At 51.7% G+C, this 19,879-nt stretch overlaps 1 protein-coding gene across 1 annotated transcript in view; it reads left to right on the top strand.

Annotated features, from left to right (window-relative positions):
- Positions 1-14,978, top strand: part of Dnmt3a (DNA methyltransferase 3 alpha) — a 77,783-nt gene extending 62,805 nt beyond the window's left edge. Inside the window, exons 12-22 of the mRNA XM_055626241.1 lie at positions 659-738; positions 1,114-1,226; positions 1,341-1,524; positions 1,743-1,827; positions 3,082-3,227; positions 3,875-3,965; positions 4,150-4,298; positions 5,172-5,257; positions 5,971-6,040; positions 7,196-7,314; positions 8,067-14,978. Coding sequence (XP_055482216.1) covers positions 659-738; positions 1,114-1,226; positions 1,341-1,524; positions 1,743-1,827; positions 3,082-3,227; positions 3,875-3,965; positions 4,150-4,298; positions 5,172-5,257; positions 5,971-6,040; positions 7,196-7,314; positions 8,067-8,208 — 1,265 coding nt within the window. The 3' untranslated portion in view covers positions 8,209-14,978. The remainder of the gene's footprint in view (positions 1-658; positions 739-1,113; positions 1,227-1,340; positions 1,525-1,742; positions 1,828-3,081; positions 3,228-3,874; positions 3,966-4,149; positions 4,299-5,171; positions 5,258-5,970; positions 6,041-7,195; positions 7,315-8,066) is intronic.
- Positions 14,979-19,879: the final 4,901 nt, after the last annotated feature.

Raw genomic sequence — 19,879 nt, 5'->3', positions numbered from 1 at the left:
GAACATACCTATTTTCTACCCTCCCCAGCACTGGGATTGCAGGCATAGTCTGCCATGCCTGACTTTTTCTTCTTTTTTTCCTTTCCTTTTTTTTTTTTTTTTTGAGATGGGGGGTCCTCTCTGTGTAGCCTTGGCTGTCCTGGAACTTTGTAGACCAGGCTGGCTTTAAACACACAGAGATCTGCATGTGTGTGTACGTCTCTTGATCATGTCTACCTCATCTTCCCCGGTGACTCCCTGCAGCATGTTTCTTTCTTACCTTCATATGCTCCCCCCCCCAAGCCCCCATAACCCACTGAGCCCAGTTGAAGCAACGTAGCTGGCCTTTTCATGAGGATGCTGGGGATCTGAACTTGCATCTCAATGCTTGCCTGAGCCATCCATCTCCATAGCTCTTTGCTGTTTTTTTGTTTGTTTGGTTTTTTTTTTTCCTTTGTCTTGGGACAGAATCTCCCTCTCTCACATTGTGAACTCACATTGTGGTCCAGGATGCTTTTTGGTTTTCTGAGCCTCAAATGCTGAGATTGTGGCTGTGAGCTACCTGTGTAGACTGCCGTCCTGACACCCGCTTTGGTGGATATTGTCTTAGCTGGGGTCCGGCCCCAGGTGGGCAGGAGCTCCAGGGAAGGGCTGTTCATGGCCACCTGTTACCTTGCAGACATCTGCATCTCGTGTGGAAGCCTCAACGTCACCCTGGAGCACCCTCTCTTCATTGGTGGAATGTGCCAGAACTGTAAGGTAAGGCACGGCCCACCCTGAGAGGCGACTCTCCCCAATGCCTGACTGGTTGTGATACGGACCCTCGTGTGCACTTAGGCTCCAAAGATTCAGGCTTGTTCTGGTTTATGTCATGGAAGATCCTTTTGTGGTTTGAGTGGGACCCATGTGGGCAGGAGTGGGACCTGCAACCATGGTTGGAGGGTGGGTGGCAGAGGCAGGGTCAGGCAGGCTGATGATAGGTGGGCTGCCATGCCCTTGGGAGCCCCTGTAGAAGGCTGCAGGGTGGAACTTCCGATGGGCTATTCACTTCTCAGCCTCGCTCATGTTCAGAGCCTGTCTTGGCTTGGCTCTGAGGCTGGGTGTCCCCCCCCTGACTCCTCACATTCTCCCTAGAACTGCTTCTTGGAGTGCGCGTACCAGTATGACGACGACGGCTACCAGTCCTACTGCACCATCTGCTGCGGGGGCCGGGAAGTGCTCATGTGCGGGAACAATAACTGCTGCAGGTGAGGGCCAGGGCCTGCCCACGGAGCTCCAGGCGCCATTGTCCAGCTGTCCTGCCGCCCCCCTCAGCCCGCCCAGGTCTGAGAGTCGGTCCTTCTCCGCTGGCTTTCCCGCAGGTGCTTTTGTGTGGAGTGTGTGGACCTCTTGGTGGGGCCAGGGGCTGCCCAAGCAGCCATCAAGGAAGACCCCTGGAACTGCTACATGTGTGGGCACAAGGGCACCTACGGGCTGCTGCGGAGACGGGAAGACTGGCCTTCTCGACTCCAGATGTTCTTTGCCAACAACCACGACCAGGAATTTGTGAGTGCTGGGTCTAGTCTAGGCTGTAGTCTCAAGCCCCCCTGAGACTGCTTCTCCAGTAGGCAGTCGGGGCTGGGCAGGCTGCAAAAAGGAGCGGGATGTGTGTGAGCCGTACAGATCCATCTCGAAGGCCTGCAGGTCTCAGCGGGAGGGCCAGCACGGGATGGGGAACTAGGCAATGCCAGGCATGGAGCTGACCAGTGATGCCCACTACTTAGGATCCCCCGAAGGTTTACCCGCCTGTTCCAGCTGAGAAGAGGAAGCCCATCCGGGTGCTGTCTCTCTTTGATGGAATTGCTACAGGTCAGTGGCATGGGTCCTGGGTGACTGGCCTGCTTTTCTTTGGATAGTGGAGATAGTAAGTTTATGTAGCTGCTAAAACTGAATGATGATTAAGAAGTAGGCATGATCCAGTTGGTGGTGGCGCACGCCTTTAATCCCCGAACTCAGGAGGCAGAGGCAGATGGATCTCTATGAGTTCAAGGCCAGCCTGGTCTACAGAGCAAGTTCTAGGATAGCCAGGGGTACACAGTGAAACCCTGTCTCAGAATGGGAAGAAAAACCCAAAAAAACCAAAGCTTAAGCCTGATGGTGCACACTTCATTCTAGTACTTGGACAGAAGCAAGAGGATCGGATTTCGTTCATCCTAGGCTACATAGCGGGTTCAAGGCCTCCCTGGGTTATGTCTCAAAAGAAGTAAAACAATAACGGAATGACTATTGTTTGTCAAAGCTGGGCATGGTGTGTGCATACCTGTAATCCTAGCACTCAGGAGGCAGAGGCATCTAGACTTCTGCATTTGAGGCCAGTGTGGTCTACATAGCAAGTTCCAGCCAGCTGAGGCACCCACACAGGGAGGCCCAGTCCAGAACATTAAGACAGACGGTCATGTTGCACCTTATTGGAGGCGCTCCCTGGGGAGCCACTGGCAGCAGTAGAAATGATGTCACTGTCCCTCATTTTTTGTGATCCCTCGATGTGCTACTGCTTTTCTGCATCAGTAGGCAGCATCGGTGGAGAGGCTGGTAAGGAAGCCACTCCAGCCAGTTAAGAGAAAGAGCAACGAAGGGACCGTGACTTGACGTTTGCCATCCAAGGTCGGGAAATAAACTGAGGTTGAGGAATAGGAAGTGCTGGGTGCTTGGCCATGGAGAGGCAGTTCTAGGGGGCCTCCTGGGGAGCTGGGCCAAGGATGGGCTCTTAGAGCAGGTGCCATTCATCTGTGTCATGTGACACATGGAACTTCGATAGGGAAGTAATAGGGAGTGAGGCATGGTGAGGACATAGACACTTGAGAAAAGGGCATCTCTCTCAACCTGAAACTACCTGCTGTCTTGGCTAGTCTTTCCTGGCTTTGGCCACCTTCCACTTAGGCAAAAGTGAAGCACAGCCATAGTGCTTGTCTGTGCTTATCTGCTTTGATTTGAGAAAAGACCCCGGGAGCCTCAACGTGGGCAAGGTGACCCCCTGTGTGCAGTTGGCAAGATAAGTCTTAAGACCAGGTGTCAGGTTGCTGGCTGTGGGTGATAGTGCTTGCTCCCTGATGGCTGCCACAGGGCTCCTGGTGCTGAAGGACCTGGGCATCCAAGTGGACCGCTACATCGCCTCTGAGGTGTGTGAGGACTCCATCACGGTGGGCATGGTGCGGCACCAGGGAAAGATCATGTACGTCGGGGACGTCCGCAGCGTCACACAGAAGCATGTATGTCCGTCCTGGGGCGGTGTCCTTTCATTCCGTCCAGCTGTTTTCCTCTTTGCCCTTTCTCCTCCAGCCTTTCTCCCTCTTTTTCCATTTTACTTCTGTGGCTTCTGAGGGCAATGAGCAGACGGAAATGGGGGTTTGGGAGCCAAGGACAGAACTGTAGAGCTCCTGTCTGTAGAGCTGAAAGGCTTGCTTTCGTCCTCAGCACTGTGTAGAGTGGGTGGGCGTGGCTAGAGGACCTTGCTCTTTGGGGTGCCAGCTGCTCCCTGGCTGTTTCCACAGTCTTTGTGGCAATATGTTCTGGACTAAAGAGAGGTTGCTGTCATCTAAGTGCTTCTGGAAAGTTAGAACTTTGACCAGTCTGCATTTCAGGGGTAGGGGGGAGTACTGGCAGTCTTCCCTTAGAACCCATGAGATCTGTTTATCTCTGCAGTGGGGGGGAGGAAGGGGGAGGGCATTCATGTGGCACCATCATAGCAGTTTCTCCTCACCTGGGGAAGGCTGGTTGGCACCTCCAGGGCTCCTTGCTGGGTCTGATTGCTCACTGAGAAGCTAACCTGAGGAATCTCAGTGACCGTCCACCTCACAGGTTGTTTCTGCCTCTGTCCCTGGACAGTAGGCCCATCACATTACCTTTGTCCTCCCAGATCCAGGAATGGGGCCCGTTCGATCTGGTGATTGGGGGCAGTCCCTGCAATGACCTCTCCATCGTCAATCCCGCCCGCAAGGGACTTTACGGTAGGTGCCACCTGGCTCCTCTGCTTTCCGAGCTGGTACCTTCTGCACTTAGGTCTTAGGAGTCCTCTTTGGACATTTCTGCCCTGGCAGCTTCTCCAATGGCCCCTCCCCACGCCCAGGCCTCAGTGCTGTCTGATGCAGACAGCCCCCAGCTGATGGCTTTCTCTCTCTCCCAACCTCTCAGAGGGTACTGGCCGCCTCTTCTTTGAATTCTACCGCCTCCTGCATGATGCGCGGCCCAAGGAAGGAGACGACCGTCCCTTCTTCTGGCTCTTTGAGAATGTGGTGGCCATGGGCGTTAGTGACAAGAGGGACATCTCACGATTCCTTGAGGTACAGACAGCAACCTTGGTTTGGCCAGCTCACTAATGGCTTCTTCCTTGGACTGCTGCTTCATTTCTGTCTTGTCTGCAATGCCGGAGCCGGGGACTGGTGGCTTCTGTTTGCTTGAGGAAGACCTCCCATGTAGAAAGGAGGCGGTGCTAGAGGGACACCTAGAAAGAAAGGGTGCTCTTATTTCAGGAAGTGTCATGGTGGTAGACCTTGGATCAAACAGATAGGCTCGGGTTCTGAGACTGAGGTTCTACAGAGAACTCCAAATTCAGTTTTCTCTGACCAGAATGGCCTAGGCTCACTCTCTGGCACCCTAATGGGCGTTTTATGCTACCTGATAGAAAATCATGGCTTGTCTGCTTTCATTTCCAATGATGTGAGCCTCGGTTAATCACTGAGCGAAGTACAAGCCATACACAGGGGATTGCTACTGTCAGCCTGCGCTCCCATCAGCTCAGGCTCAGAAGGTAAACGCGAGGGCATGGTACACACACAGGCTCTCAGGCTTGCTCTGCTGTCCTGGAGTGCCCTGATGTAGCCACCAGCCCCATGGCTGTTCTCACAAGAATGAGCCTCCTTTTAAGCAAGCAGGAGTCAGCCACAGCACAGTGGTCACCGAAGCAGTAACTGTTCCTGTCATCACAGAAAGTTCAGCTGGATTGTGCTAGAATATCTAGAATGTTCTAGCAAGCCCATGAGGGTTGTATTTAGGTTTACTTGAATCTTGTTGGGTCTTCCGGTAATTCCAGTGTATGGCTCCCTAAGAAGGAAGTGCCTCTGAGGAATTAAGCCTCTCAGGCCAGGCCAATTACCCGGCAGTATTTAATTAATACTCCTCCTTTCATCATCTTGAAACCATCTCCTGTTTTACAGTCTAACCCTGTGATGATTGACGCCAAAGAAGTTTCTGCTGCACACAGGGCCCGTTACTTCTGGGGTAACCTTCCTGGCATGAACAGGTTGGTGAGCGCTCTTGGCATGGGGCCTGTGGGAGGAGTGGGCTGCAGGCAGGACAGCCCAAGGATGGACACACTAAGTGTCCAGCTGAGATCGCCTTTGCTGAATAGCAAGGGCCTTACCACTGAGCTGCAGCCCTGGCCCTGCTGTCTGGGGGCAGAGCTTGCTATGTGCTCCAGTCTGGCCTCAAACTTAGGAATCCTCGATGCCCACCCCTCCCCTCCCTTGAGTGTTGGGATGGTAGATCATCTTACTGCACCCAGCTAGCTCTAACGTAGGAAAGGTCCGTGTCAAGTGGCCTTCACTTCCCCGAGCTCCCCTGAGATACTACACAGCAACAGAGAACTTTAACGTTTGGAGCAAAACTTTATCCCACGTAGCTCGGGCTGGCCTCAGACCTCTCAGAAACATGAGTTGAAAAATGTGCCTTTCGGGCTTATATTCCAATCAACTCAGCCAGCGTACCCACCCATGAAACAAATCACCACAAATCCAGATGTACATTCCCCGCCAACCCCGGATAGGCATTAGCTGTCTGCTACGTGTTTTTGAAACCTTTTTTTTTTTTTTTTTTTTTTTTTTTTAAAGTTCCTGTAGGGATTAAGGCCTGTTTGGTTGCTTATGGGTAGGCACAGTATGCAGAGTAATGCTGTGTGTGTGTTTGGGGTAGAGGGCCTTTCTGCTCTATGATTCCACGGTGTCTCTTGCCTCCTAGGCCATTGGCATCCACTGTGAATGATAAGCTGGAACTGCAGGAGTGTCTGGAACATGGCAGAATAGCCAAGGTGAGCCTCAAACCTAGGGCAGGGTGGTGGGGCCGTCGCAGACTGCCAGCCAAGGAGGGGCATGGCAGAGCTGCCTACTTGTACTCTTGGGATCGTGTAGGGTCATAATAGCCAGATGACCAGTGACTAGGCTGAGCCTGCTGCCTCTCAGTCTCTCCTGGTGTGCAACAATCATCTCACCCTGGGGCAGCACTGTGTGGTCTTTAACAAGGTTCTGGGAGCTGCAGAGCCTCTCTCTGTGTATGGCCATCATGCGTATTCTCTGCACCGCATGTGTGCTTGCAGAGGCCAGAAAAGGATTCCAAATCCCCTGGGACCGGAAGTAAAGATAGTTGGGACCCTCCATGTGGGTGCTGGGAATTGGACCTGGTTCCTCTGGCAAAGTAGCTAGTGTTCTTAATCTGAGTCGCCTCATAGCTTTTTAAGTTGGGTGTCCCTTGGCTCCCTGCTACCCAGTGCAGTCCCTGAGAGGTTTGCCTAGGTCTGCCTCCTTCCTCCTGACTCAGAAAGGTACAACTTTTCTGTGCCCTCCCCCTTTTTCTTTTGAATGCTGACTAGAAAAGTGTGCCTTTTCTAAAACTTTGGGCTTCCTTACTCTACCTCTAAAACGTCCCCCCTCAACACGTGGCTGTTTGTCCACCGTGTATGGGATCTATTCGTTTGCCTAAACAGCACGGCCTTTTCTCTCTAGGCAGCTGCCGAGGTTTACAGCTTGCCCTTTCTGGAGTTTTTCTTTTAAACTCCAATAAAATTGTTCTTCAGAAAGAAAAAGTGCTTTTTCATTTTGTTTCTTGTGCTGGAACTTAAAGCTTGCAGCTTGGAGAGTGGCCTCTTCTGGCGTAGTTCCTCTCTGCCACACTCAGATATTAGGTTCCACCCAGACTATCTAGCACTCCGGACTAGAGAGCCCCCACTGTCCACCTTTGAGCTGCTGAGTTACTGACTCCCTTCTGCCTGCAAGTCACTCCCCAATGAGAGAGCCAGTCCTTCGGAAGACTTGAGTGAGGCCGCCACAGCTGCTGCCTGATTAGCCAAAAATGCCCACGTGACCTCAGAGTGGCAGGGAAGCAGGCGCCAGGAAGGAGGGAGGCTTGTACTTAGTGACATAGCTCAGCAAGCGATGCCTGCTCATTCCTCTTTCTCTTTGTCTTCCAGTTCAGCAAAGTGAGGACCATTACCACCAGGTCAAACTCCATAAAGCAAGGCAAAGACCAGCATTTCCCCGTCTTCATGAATGAGAAGGAAGACATCCTCTGGTGCACTGAAATGGAAAGGTGGGGTGCTGGGGTGCTTGTGCCTGACCAGGGCAGGGTTTGAAGGAAGGCTCTGCCTTGGTTGCCACATTCTCCCTCCCCCAAATTCCTTGTGAGTTTTAACAAACATTAACGAGCATGCACATTCCGGGGACTGTCCTTATTTAGAGGGGTCTTAGAATCACCCAAAGAGCCCACTGGAACCCTGCAGCACAGTCCATGGGCCTCCAGGACTTGCATAGTAGGTGTTTTGAAAACCAGTGTACATGCCCAGGGACCACAGCGCACAGCTGGGTGGGCTGCTCCTTGGGTCTGAGTAGGATTTAGCCAGACAAAAAGGCTGTTCTCACAGGTACCCCGAAGCAACAGGGATCCCTGGAACTCACCAAGTCCCACTCTTTTGAGAGCCCCTCCCCTCTCAGAGGGGCCATTTAGAGATGAATCGGGGTACATTTAGACTCAGCCTGGCTGCAGCCCTACAGATCTTGTGTGCAGGGGAGCTGAAGCGCACATCCAAGAGGCCTTTCAGAGGCAAGGCGTGGGGGTTTTGGTTTGTTGTTTTATTTTGTTTTTCAAGTGCTACCATTGTTCCTGCTGAGTGTGAACCTCAAAGCTGGGAGTATATTCCCTGCCTTTAAATCCACAGAATGCCTGGCATGTGGCTAAATTGCCGTAAAGCACAGGTTAGCCTTCGTGCGACAGGAATGTGGAGTGGGACTAACACATCTTCCGGCACCCACCCTCACTCAGCCCTCTCTGCCTTCCTCCCACAGGGTGTTTGGCTTCCCTGTCCACTACACAGATGTCTCCAACATGAGCCGCTTGGCGAGGCAGAGACTGCTGGGCCGGTCGTGGAGCGTGCCAGTCATCCGCCACCTCTTCGCTCCGCTGAAGGAATATTTTGCTTGTGTGTAAGGGACATGGGGGCAAACTGAAGTAGTGATGAAAACAAAGTTAAACAAACAAACAAAAAACAAAACACAATAAAACACCAAGAACGAGAGGATGGAGAGAAGTATCAGCACCCAGAAGAGAAAAAGGAATTGAAATCAAACCACAGAGGAGGAAGTGCCGGAGGGCTTGGCCTTGCAGAAGGGTTGGACACCATCTCCTGAGTTTTCAATGTTAATCTTCAGTCCTATTTAAACAGCAAAATAGGCCCCCTCCCCCTCTTCCCCTCCTGCCCTAGGAGGTGGACTTTTTGTTTTCTACTATTTGCAGAGGGGTTTTCTGTTTGTTTGGGTTTTTGTTTCTTGCTGTGACTGAAACGAGAGAGTTAATTGCAGCAAAGTCAGTAACAACAAAAAAGTAAAAGCCTTGGAGAGGAAAAGGAGAGAGGGAAAATTCTATAAAAATTTATATATTGTTTTTTTTTTTGTTTTTTTTTTTTTTTTCTTTTTCTATATATCTCTTTGGTTGTCTCTAGCCTGATCAGATAGGAGCACAAACAGGAACAGAATAGAGACACTCGAGGCAGAGAGCCCTCTCACAGCCCCGAGCAGTCTCAACAGCACCATTCCTGGTCATGCAAAACAGAACCCAACTAGAGCAGGGCGCTGAGAACACCACACAAGACCCTTTTCTACAGTATTTCAGGTGCCTACCACACAGGAAACCTTGAAGAAAACCAGTTTCTAGAAGCCGTTGTTACCTCTTGTTTACAGTTTATATATATACGATAGATATGAGATATATATATAAAAGGTACTGTTAACTACTGTATAGCCCGACTTCATAATGGTGCTTTCAAAACCGTGAGATGAGTAAAAACATCAGCTTCCACCTGGCCTTCTGTGCAAAGGGTTTTAGCCCGGGATGGGGAGAGGGAGGCGGCTTGAGGGCTTGAGGGAGAGGGTATCATTTTTTTCCCTCTTGGTTTCTAACAAACCAGAGGAGGAACCCCACCCCACGCCTAGCTTCTTGCCGATAAGGGGCTCAGCTGAGGCGGTGGGAACCCGGGGAAGCGGAGTGTGGACTTTATCCAGGCTCGCGTGCAATAACCTTTAAACAGAACCTAAAATGACTGCCTCGGTCAGATGGCGTGAGAAAACCTTGTCCCTGATTTTGAATTTGTCAGCCACATTGAAGGCTCCTCGTGGGATCAGAAATAATCCAGAGTGAGGGAAAGTGACCAGCCGTTAACCCCACCTGGAGCAAATAAAAAAACATACAAAATGTACTGGTGCTTTCTGTCTAAGTTGCCTTTTGTGTGTTCTTTTATGAGCCCCCCCCTCCCCACCATCCCCTCTGCACAAGGCAGCTTTGGTCCTGGAATGTGATGTTTTTGGTCATCTCTGAAGACTGCAGTTTCATACTTGGGAGGCTGATGACACCTTATTATAATTATTCTTATGGTTCTGGCTATAATTGTTTGTTTTCAGATTTTTCTTTTGAGAAAACAAAAACCCAACACCCTTCCCTTTCGGTTTTAAACCAAGGTGCAGGGGGGGTGGCAGGTGCTTCTAAGGACCAGTGGCTCTGGTGCCCTGGCTCCCACCCCTCGGGCCAGGTGGGCCACTGGGCAGTACAGCAACAAGCTAGGCGGCCAGGGAATTCTGAGGCCCACCCTCCGGGCCAGTCCCTCTTCTCTTCTTCTTCCCCTCCTCATGAGTCCGGTGTGTCAGGGCTGGAGGGAGGCCGGGGCAGCCTCTCTCCTTGTGTGTGTGGTTGGCGTGGCGCGTGTTTCTTTTCTAGTGTTTGGTCTGATAGCTGCGCTCTGACCTTGAGTCAGCTTCACCCGGGGCCCCGAGTGCTCGCACTTTGTTCCGCTTCCTTCCCAGAGCAGGCAGCCTGGCGTCGGCGGTGGGAAGGGACAGAGTTGTCGGCCCCGGGGTGAGGGCCCAATGGGCAGAGCTTGCCTGGATGGATGGAGTGTAGATATGTGGCATATAGAGATATATATTTTATAATGGGAGAGGGGACGCCACCTCCTGGGACCAGCAGAGGCTGGGAGGTGTGCTGTCAAGCACATGGTCCCAAGACCGCATCCCTAGAAAGATGGGGCCTATGATAGGCCCTGTATAAATACATAGATAGGGTCATGTTTAAGAAATATACACAGTGGGGGTTGGAGGGAGCGGGCTCAGTGTTGAGCCTGGGTCCCTCTCGCAGACAGCCCCACATCATCAGTCAGTCTAACACATGCACAGGAACCTATTTCCGCCTGGGTGCACACCAGGGAGCTCCTGGCACACTTCTGCCCAGGCCCAGGATCAGGACACTGGAGTGGGCCCATGCAGCTCTTACTCCTCTGTTGCCCTGAGGACAGGTAGATTCGATCTCAGAAGTTGCTAGGTGCTGAAGTCAGGAAAAGGAGGAGGTTTGGTCTAAGCAGGCTCTTCCTCCGGCAGGTCTGTGTTCTGTACCCTTTGCCCCTGGTGATGTCAAAGATTCTTCTGTTAGCAGCCTGTGGTCACTGACCTGCAACTCTAGCACCAGTCAAGTCAGCCCTCCACTCCCCCTACCTATTCTCCCCAACCAAAGTCAAATTGAAATCTCTCTTGGCCTCTGGGCTTCCATTGGGAAAATAAACGTATTCAAAAAACTAAAATGGGACAGCCAACCTCGCTTTCAGAGAAAAGCAGTCTAGTAATTAGTGATAAGACTAAACAGAGGCTTTGGCTCACTGCTCAGGGTAAGCTCAGCTGGTGGCTTGTTGGACCTCTTGGGGCTGTGTAGTCCTGCCCACCTCTGCTGGTCTTCTCTGGATAGGTTTGTAAGAATTCAGCTGGTTCTCCCTGCCTGGCAGGTAGTGACCGTGGTGGGGCTGGAGCATCCCGGAGAGGGGGCTGCTTGACCCCTTGGAGTCCCTGTGCTAAATGTGATGTCCTCTCTTGCTCCAGCAGGGCTGCATTCTGACCCGGAGTCCACCAGCACCATGCAGGAGGACTGGAGGGGAGGAGGGCTGCCTTAGGCAGTCCCAGGTGCTCCCTCCCCCTCTAGCAATGGCAGGGTCTTCCCAGCTCCTGCTGTCAGGACTGTCTTCAAAGGCCTTCCCCTCCCACTTCTGCCCGCTGCTTATGTGAAGAAGCTAGCCTTCCCCAGCAGCCCTGCACCGCCTCAGCTGGGCCTGGTGCTCCCCAATCCCTGCGGTGAGTGTGAGGGCCCAGGAGGAGGAGCCTCACTGTCAGAGCACGTGGCATTCCCAAAGGACTGAGTGGAGGCTTGCAGGTGGCTGACCAGCTCTGACCTGACAAGTTCCCTAGAGTGGATTCCTCACGGGGCATCTACCTGGTGGTCTCCGGCTTTCCTTCTTGCCCAGTCTGTGGGGCTTGGTCTTAGGGTGGCATGTAGGCCCCCAGTATCTTTGGGGGGATCTTCGGGAATATGCCTGCTTGGCTCTTACTCCACCTCTACCCCGAGTGGGGCTTCTCGGGTCCCCTCCAAAGAAGAGCTGCTAGGATGCTATGGTAGTTGAGGTGGGGCTGGAGGAAGTTGGCGCAGTGTATCTAGGAGCTCTTTGTAGATGGAGCTGAGGCTGCAACCAGGGCCTGGGAGGATCCCCATCGGGGTTCCCTTTCCAAAGAACAGGCTTGTTTTCCCTGGAAACTAAGGTGCTGGTCACTGAGTGACAGCCTCCCTTCCGCAGGTGCCCTGTGAGGCCTTGAGCCGAAGATCCGTGGCCCTTGCCAGGGGGAGGTAGCTGGTGCTAGCGCCAGGGTCACGGAACCAAGGCCTCCTGTGGAGGCACACATGCCCAGCAGGGGTCCCAAGCTGGTGCTAATTCCTCCCCACAGGACTCAGTAAGCCTGGGAGCCTGCAGTAGGCTGTCCCTCAGCTGTTACACTATGAGAAAGCAGAAGTCCCCTGAGGAGCCTCCTGGACCATGGGCTAGGCGTGGCCGCAGGTAGAGAGATGGAAGGAATAAAGATCGCCGTGGCTTTTGGCAAATGGCTGGAGTGTGGGCACAGGGACTGCAGGTAGTAAGGCAGGCCAACGTCGGAAGCATCTACCTTCCCCCACGGCGTCTCTGTTCGGGGAACCCGAACAGAGGTTTAGGAGTTGGGGGAGTTAAGCTGAGCCGCTTTGAAGGCGTGTGCTTGCAGGAAAACTACAGATAGTTGGTTTCCATATTCTCTTCTACACAGTGTGTCCAGAGAGTGTAAGTGACTTCCCAGGCCTGTCTCGCTGGGCGGAGCTGTTGCTGGTCTTCAGGCACTGTCACTGTAGGAGCCCTGGCTGGGGGCTGGGACTCTGTGGCCGTCCCAGCTGAGATTGCAGGCAGGCCCGTGTTTGGATCTGGGTTTGGCTGGTGCTTGCCTGTTCAAAAGTGCCTGTGATGTGGTGGTGGCACCGAGTTGTCCAGTTGGCAGGGGACAGCTGAAGCCTGTCAGCCCCCTATGATGGCAGAGGTGTTGCTGAGTGACGGGGGTCGGGTGGCTAGAGTGGCTTTTCTGATCCTTTCCCATCCAGTCCTCGCCAGCCCAGGGGGCAGCAGTGCTGGGTCGGGGAACCCCTTAGGAAAGGTTGATGGGGGTCACTGTGAGCTCCTGCATGTTTGTGTTAGGAGAGCTGAGGTCTTTGGGAAGTAAGACCTTATACTGGCAGGCCTCCGAGATGCAGCTAAGGTTGACCTTTGGTTGGAGACAAGTCTCTAGCTCAAGCACTGGACCTTTGAGGCCAAAAAGCGGGCCAAGAGTGAGAAATACGGAAGGTCCTTTGTTGGCAGGGACTTGGCAGCTTCTTTAGGGGACCCCAGAAACTCCAGTAACTGGCTCCCCTAATGGGATGCTCTCCATTTGTGAGCTCATAGAACAGACTCCTAAACCCCACCCAGCACCCGAACCTGAGGACATGAGCAGTGGTCTAAAGTCTCACCTAGTCTCATTTTACAGACTAATTTGGTTGTCCGGCCCAAGAATTCTACAGAAACAACAACAAAAGCTGAAATTCCTTAGAATATGCAGAGGGAGGAGGTGACTCAACAAGGTGCTAAACACATTTTATTAAAAATATATATTGTTAAATTAAGTCTGCTGTCTGGACAATGATGTTTTGTTTTGTTTTCTTGTAGTGGAGTTTAAAAGAGACTATTATTTTACTCTGATATATTATTATTAAAAAGGCATTTTAACTTTGTACTTGAAAACTAAGTGAGCGATTTCACGTGTTTTAGCTGAGGCATCGAAGTAGCGGGTGCTTACTTGTGGGAAATCATGTATTCATACTACAAAATAAACTCCGTAGCTGATTTGGTAATAACTTTTACCGTTACAGACGATTTCGCTTTGACCCCGGTGGCAGAGCTCTTTTACTCCACATTCCACGCAGCTACATGCAGGACCTTCCAGAATCTTCCCTCCCCTTGGCCCTCTCTTTCCTTTCTGTTCCTCTTCCTCTCTCTTTTCCTATTTTTTTTTTTTAATTGTTGTTTGTTTTTTCCTGGTCCCAGCATCCTTCTACCACTGTATTTTTTGTTAGGGTTGCTTCTCTATTTATTGACAGTAATAATGTACATTTCACAGTCTGGCTCTGGGACAGCCAGGATGGGTGTGGGGGGGCTTCACACAGCCCGCTGCACCGTCCGGCGTCCCGTTGTATCTCTGTGTACGTGATGCTTGTGACATAGCTGTTGATGAAATAATTAAAAAGGTCAATGCGTACAGCAGATGTAGAAAGTCTGTCAGTTCCGCTTTCATCACTTTTTTTTTTTTTTTGTGCCCAGAAGAATATAATAAAGCTCCTTTCTAATGTACTTGTGCTGGAGAACACTTGAATAAATGGACTGTTTTTGTGCAAAAAGAAAAACGGAAAAAAAAAAAAAAAAAAGCACCGTCATAATGTCCTTTTGTCCTGCGTCTCCTTTCCCCTAACGTGACAGCTCACAGCACTCCAGTGGGCTAAAGTACTGAAGAGGGGGCAGTGGATTGTGGGTGTTAACTAGGGGCTGGGACCCAAGTTCAGAGGGAGTTTGGCTCAAGTTCAAAGATCAGTTAGACTGAGATGAGTTGTCTAGAAAGGCAGCTTGACTTCCGGAAACAACAACTGTCTTGAGACCGGAGCAGGAAACAGATCAGCGTCCACGTTAGGTGGCAGTAGAACCAGTGGGGAGGGTGTTACTAATGCCAGAGTCCAGAAGGGAGAAGTCAGGGAAGGGAGGTAGACAGTTGGGGCTGGGGCTGGGGCTGGGGCTGGGGGAATCCTGGAAGAGCCTGGGGGTTAGAGGAAATATTTGCAAACTCTTGACCCAAGGGCTGGGACAAGTGGCCAACAGGGCTACTGATGGTCTAAGGACAGGCTGCCTCAGGGCCTTGGGGTCTGCGAGTTACCCACAGTGTCCCCTGTCCTACCTATCAAGAGGGTCTCTCCTACATATCTCCAGGAGGGAGTACCCAGCAGCCTTGATCGGGGTGTCCACTCCAAGGGGTTGTTCAGGCTGTTTCTTCCACCAGGTTCGGGAGGTTAGGATAGCAGAGACACTGTGAAGGGACCCTTGAGCAAATGGGGAGAGCCCCGCTAAACAGGTATTTTCATGGGCACTTTTTCTTGCTTATTTTTTTTTTCTTTGACAAGGTTGTAAATGTATATTTGGCTTTTACTCTACTTTTTTCTTGATGTTTTTTAATGTTGATGTGAAATCTTACTTTCAAATGGCTGCATGGCATTTTCTTGTTGAATGTTTGTTTATATATATTTTATTTTCGCTATAAATAGAGCTTCAATAAACATCTTTATGTTTTGGCTTCCCCCTTTTTGTATTTTTTTTCTCTCCTGAAATAGATTCCCAGAAATGAGACCAACTGAAGAAAGTTACAGTGGACACTTTAGTTCCTGAGTCCTTCCACGAGGTCAGCAGGTGGGCATTGGGCTTCAGTTCTGAGATTCTGTCTGCCAAGAAACAAACGAGGCCCTTCTTGAGCATCACTGGTTCCCTAGGGCTGAGTTAGCTTAGAAAGGAAGCCTCTAATTTAGTTCACTGTCCTGAAGGCTGGGTCCAGAATCTGGGGCCTCACATTCTCATGGCAGACACAGAGAAGAGAGAGTTCAGACCCCCTTCATAGGGGACCCATCCCTCAAAGGACCCCCCCCCCATGCTGCTACAGAGAACACAAGGAACCTGTAGACACACTTTAATCCTAGTGGGGAAGTGTGTGTGTGTGTGTGTGTGTGTGTGTGTGTGTGTGTGTGTATTTACATGAATGCACAGTGAATGTCTGGAAGTCTGAGTACAACCTTGTGTGTGAGAAAAAGCAGCCTGAGTCTCTACCTGCTAGTCTGGAGTCCCATGCCTCCCCCAAACCCCGGCCCTATGCTGGGACTGCAGGTGTACAACTGCACCTGGCCTTTCACGTGGATTCTCAGGGTTGAACCTACACAGCAAGCAGGCTTTCCCACTGAGACTGCTGTTGTCTGTGACAAGCGAGGCACTCGGGGAGGAGCAGGAGGGTTTTGCAAATCCTCTTTGCTGGGAGAATACAGGCAGGGACAACCCAGCCTCAATCTCCCAAGACTGGTTCCAAGGTTCAGGAGAGACAGGAGAGGTGGGGGAGAGAGAGGTGTAGACGCCCTTGGTTCTAACGCCATTCCTAAATATTTAGGGTGGGATCCAAGCCAGAGTTGAGAGAGCTTTCTCAAGGCAAGGAGCTGCCTGACCTTTGGTTAGACAGAACCTATTGGTGAAGCCCCTGGTGCCGATTGATAGTATAGGGTTTGGAGGAATGAGGATGGGGTTGGAGGGCCAGAGAGAATCAAGCAGGAGTCTTTGTTTTTTTTTCGAGACAGGGTTTCTCTGTGTAGTCTTGGCTGTCCTGGAACTCTCTGTAGACCAGGGTGGCCTGGCACTCCCAGAGCTCAGCCTGCCTCTGCCTTCCCAAGTGCTGGGATTAAAGGCGTGCACCACCACTGCCTGGCTAAGCAGTTGTTTTCTGCTGTGGTGTGCGTGGTGCGTGCACCCTGCTACCTGGGCTGGGCCCTAATGTCCTGCTAGGCTAACTGATGAGACAGAAGAGACGGGATAAGGGGTGGCCATAGCTGGCCAGGAAGGAGGCTGAGGATACACAGGAGAGCTGGCTGTGGCTCTGTTGTATCCTTTGCACATGCTCATGTTGGATGGGGCGCTGCAGTAACTCAGGAAAATGGTTGTCGCAGCTACGTCACCAGGCATCACCTGCAAGGATCCACCATGCCTCCATCCTCAGAACCTGTAAACAAGCTAGACGTGGGGTCAGAAAGATGGTTCAGCAGGTAAAGGCACGTACCCAGGGTACCACTCTATCAAAGACAGGGTTTCAACAAAACAGAAACATCACCACAACATGACCTTTTGTCTTTGTCTATGGTACTATTTGATGTACTGCCTCGAGTTCTCCGAGGGCTAGCCCTGCGCATGCGCACGCTGCCCTCGGCGCTTCGTTGCCCCACCCCCAGCCCCCACGCAGCCTGCCATGGCATCAGGGTCACAGGATTGTCTCTTCCTTCCGGGAGGGGTGTTGCACTCCCACCTGGCGCACATCCTCACACTGGGCAGCAGAGGTCACCCCGAGACTCAGATTACATTCGGGGACTGTGCATGCCAAAGGGGCTGCGGTTGCGTGTGCTCAGCAGCTACGGAGGGTCGCAGAGCCCCACGCTCTTAGCGACTGCCCGATGGGACAGTGCTCGGGCCGTGTGACAGTGTGGTTGGCAGAAGGCCCATCTCCCTCTACATACAACTGTGTTCATGAAGAAAGACAGTTTCTCGGGGCCTGTGAAGTGGCTGTGTGCGTAAGGGCACTTGCTGCCAAGCCAGGTGACCTGCGCTCAGTCACCAGAAGCCACACGAGGGCGAGGAGAGCTGAATCCTGCAAGGGTCCTCTGACCTCCACATGTGTGCAAGGGCACGTGTGCATGTGAAACACACGATAAATAAATAAATATATTATATACACCTAAAGACAATCCCAGCGTGATAAAAGTCGTGTAGAGTCACGCTGATCCATGATGCCTGGGGAGCAAATCTGAAGGAGATGGGCTAGGGCTGCTGTCTGTATCCTGGCTGAGAGAGCTTTCATGCAAATGTCTCCGTTGAGGCATGCAGGAGGTGGACACCTGAGGATCAGTAGTTCAAGCCCAGTCTCGGTTACATATCCAGTCTGAGGCCACGCTGGGCTACAAGAGACCTTGCCCTGAAAATCCCTGAGACAAAACAATAATAACAACAAAAACCCTAAGTACCCTTTTCTGCTGGGGGGAAAAACAAAAAGGCAAGGCTGGGAGATGGCTTACGGTGCCCGCAGGAACACACTCAGTCTTAAAAAGAGGAAGGGAGGGAGGGAGACCGCAGTTTTCCGCAGGAGCCCTGGTCAACCAGGCACTACTATTTAAAGCCTTCACCAGGTTAGACTACTGCCAAGGCCCGTCCTTTTGCAGCTGTGAAACAGCTCACAAAACGAACCCTTCCACCCTTCCGGCCTCTAGGCTTCCAGCAAGGCCTGTCAGGGCGCATGCTCACGCCACACGTGTTCCTGGGAGCTCTTGCCTTAGGGAAAATGCCCGGAAGTAAGGTTGCTGGGCATAGGTATGGGGCCTTCGCAGGCTTTAAGAGTGCATTTTTCAGCTGATGTCAAGGTGACCCTGCCTTTCTTTCCCGCGCAGGCTGGCTTTCCTCGCAGCCACCCAAGGTCCCCTCGCCTGCCTCTTCGCATTCACTTTTGTGGGGAAGAACATGGAAGCCCCCACCTGTTCCTACCCACACAGTATCACGCCTGGGATGTGAGTGGCAGAATGACAGGCAGCCGAGAGCAGCTGTCAGGGCTGTCACCCTCCTCCGGGGCCTCCCGGGACACAGCAGGTGAGAACAGCGCCTCTGGCTTCTCCCCTGCAAAGCCACGCGGCAGGGACAGGAAGGGACCTGCAGAGCAGGGCGGTGCTCTGTGCCCCTGCAGCGAGCAGAGAGCTTCCAAGATGCACAGGGTGGTTTGAATGAGAGGTCCAGGGTTCAGGCCTGGTTTTCTGCTGGTGACTGGCTGGCTGGCGCGAGAGTGTCCGCAGCCCGCTCCGAGGCTGGTCCAGGGTTAGTTCTGCAAGACTGGGAGTGGGGGCGGGGCGGGAGGGGTGGAAGGGGACAGAAGACACTAGGACGCCAAGCCAGGATCAGCTGGAGAAACCACCCCACGTGATTTCACTCGGGCTTCAGTCAGTTTACATTTTCATTTTAATCATTAAGTTTTCAATTTTTACTTTATTTTTAAAAATGAATACCAAGTATTTTAGCTACTAATTAGCTTTTATTAATGTAAGGCTTACTTTTTTTTTTTTTTTTTTTGTAGTTTACGTTTGTTATTTTGCTTAGAGAGACAGGATCTCTGAGTTGTTATATGATCCAAGATAACCCGAGAATGACCTTTAGCTGCTGATTCTCCTGCCTCTTCTCCTGAGAGTGGGCTCGCAGACCTGAACCACACCACTGTGTTTACAAATGCCCTTCGAACGTAGGGTTTACCCGAATGTGGTGGTGCACCGCACCGGTAATCCTAGCACTTAGGAGGCAGAGGCAGGCGGATCTCTGTGAGTTTGAGGCCAGCCTGGTCTACAAAGGGAGTCCAGGACAGCCAAGGCTACACAGAGAAACCCTGTCTCAGAAAAAAAGCAAGCAAGCAGGCAGGACTTGCTCTACTGATTTTTAGTTTTCATTACTTCATTACATCTGTGTAATAATTTATTTATTTGGGTATATTTGTGTGTGTGTATGTATGCTCCAGAGTGAGGCCCACTGCCAACACGTGGGTGGAGGTAGGAGGATGGCCTGCAGGAGTCAGTTCACTTTCCATTATGTGTTTCCTGGAGATCAAACTCAGCTCATCAGATTTGAGACAAGCACCATCTCCTGATGAGCCACCTCCCCAGCCTGGTGCTCTGTTTTTAAAAGGTTGGCAGGCCCGAGCTCACAGCAGTCCTGCTCTTATTATACCCAGTTCGCGAGCCCCAAAAGATCTACAGGAACCGACTCCATTGCAAAACACATGAGGGTCTTTTTATTGTAAATTACAAGCTGCAGCTTGGGCCAACACAGCCCCACCGCCGAAGCGGTGGGAGCTGAGCGCGCGTGCCCAGGTTAGTTGGGTGATTTATAGATTCTGCCAATCCCAGCATGCCCAAAGCAGGGGTGATTCCTGCCTGGCAAGCATCTATTGGTCAAAATGCTACATTTTGAATCGATTGGCTATAGGAAGGTTCCCAGGCCATTAATGACCAGGTGTCCCTCCCTAGGGGGATGGTCCAGTTTCCTAGCAACTGTATCTCTAGTGGGTGGGGAAAGAATGCAGTGAGGTGGCTCTTCCCCTCAGGGCATTACTAAACTTTAGGTCTTAATAGCTGCTAATTTATCTTTTGGTCTCTCACTCTGAATGCCCTAGTGCTGTGGTTACCACATCTGGCTCAGGGTGGCTAAACTTTATGTTGAGACAGGGTCTCACTGTGCAGCCCTGGCTAATCTAGAACTCACTATGTAGACCAGGCTAGCCTTGAACTCAGATCTGCTTGCCTCTGGCTCCTGAGTGCTGGGACTAAAGGAATGCACCACTAAGCCTCAACTGAATTTGCTTTTTAAAAAAAAGGTTTATGTCTAGCTGGGCATGGGGTTCAGGCAACTGCTTGTGAGAACTCAAGG

This window comes from Psammomys obesus, unplaced genomic scaffold, assembly GCF_907164565.1.
Source record: "Psammomys obesus unplaced genomic scaffold, mPsaObe1.curated_primary_1811, whole genome shotgun sequence".
Classification (NCBI taxonomy): domain Eukaryota; kingdom Metazoa; phylum Chordata; class Mammalia; order Rodentia; family Muridae; genus Psammomys; species Psammomys obesus.
Note: the sequence above shows the minus strand (reverse complement) of the source record. Positions and strands in the feature narration are given on the sequence as shown.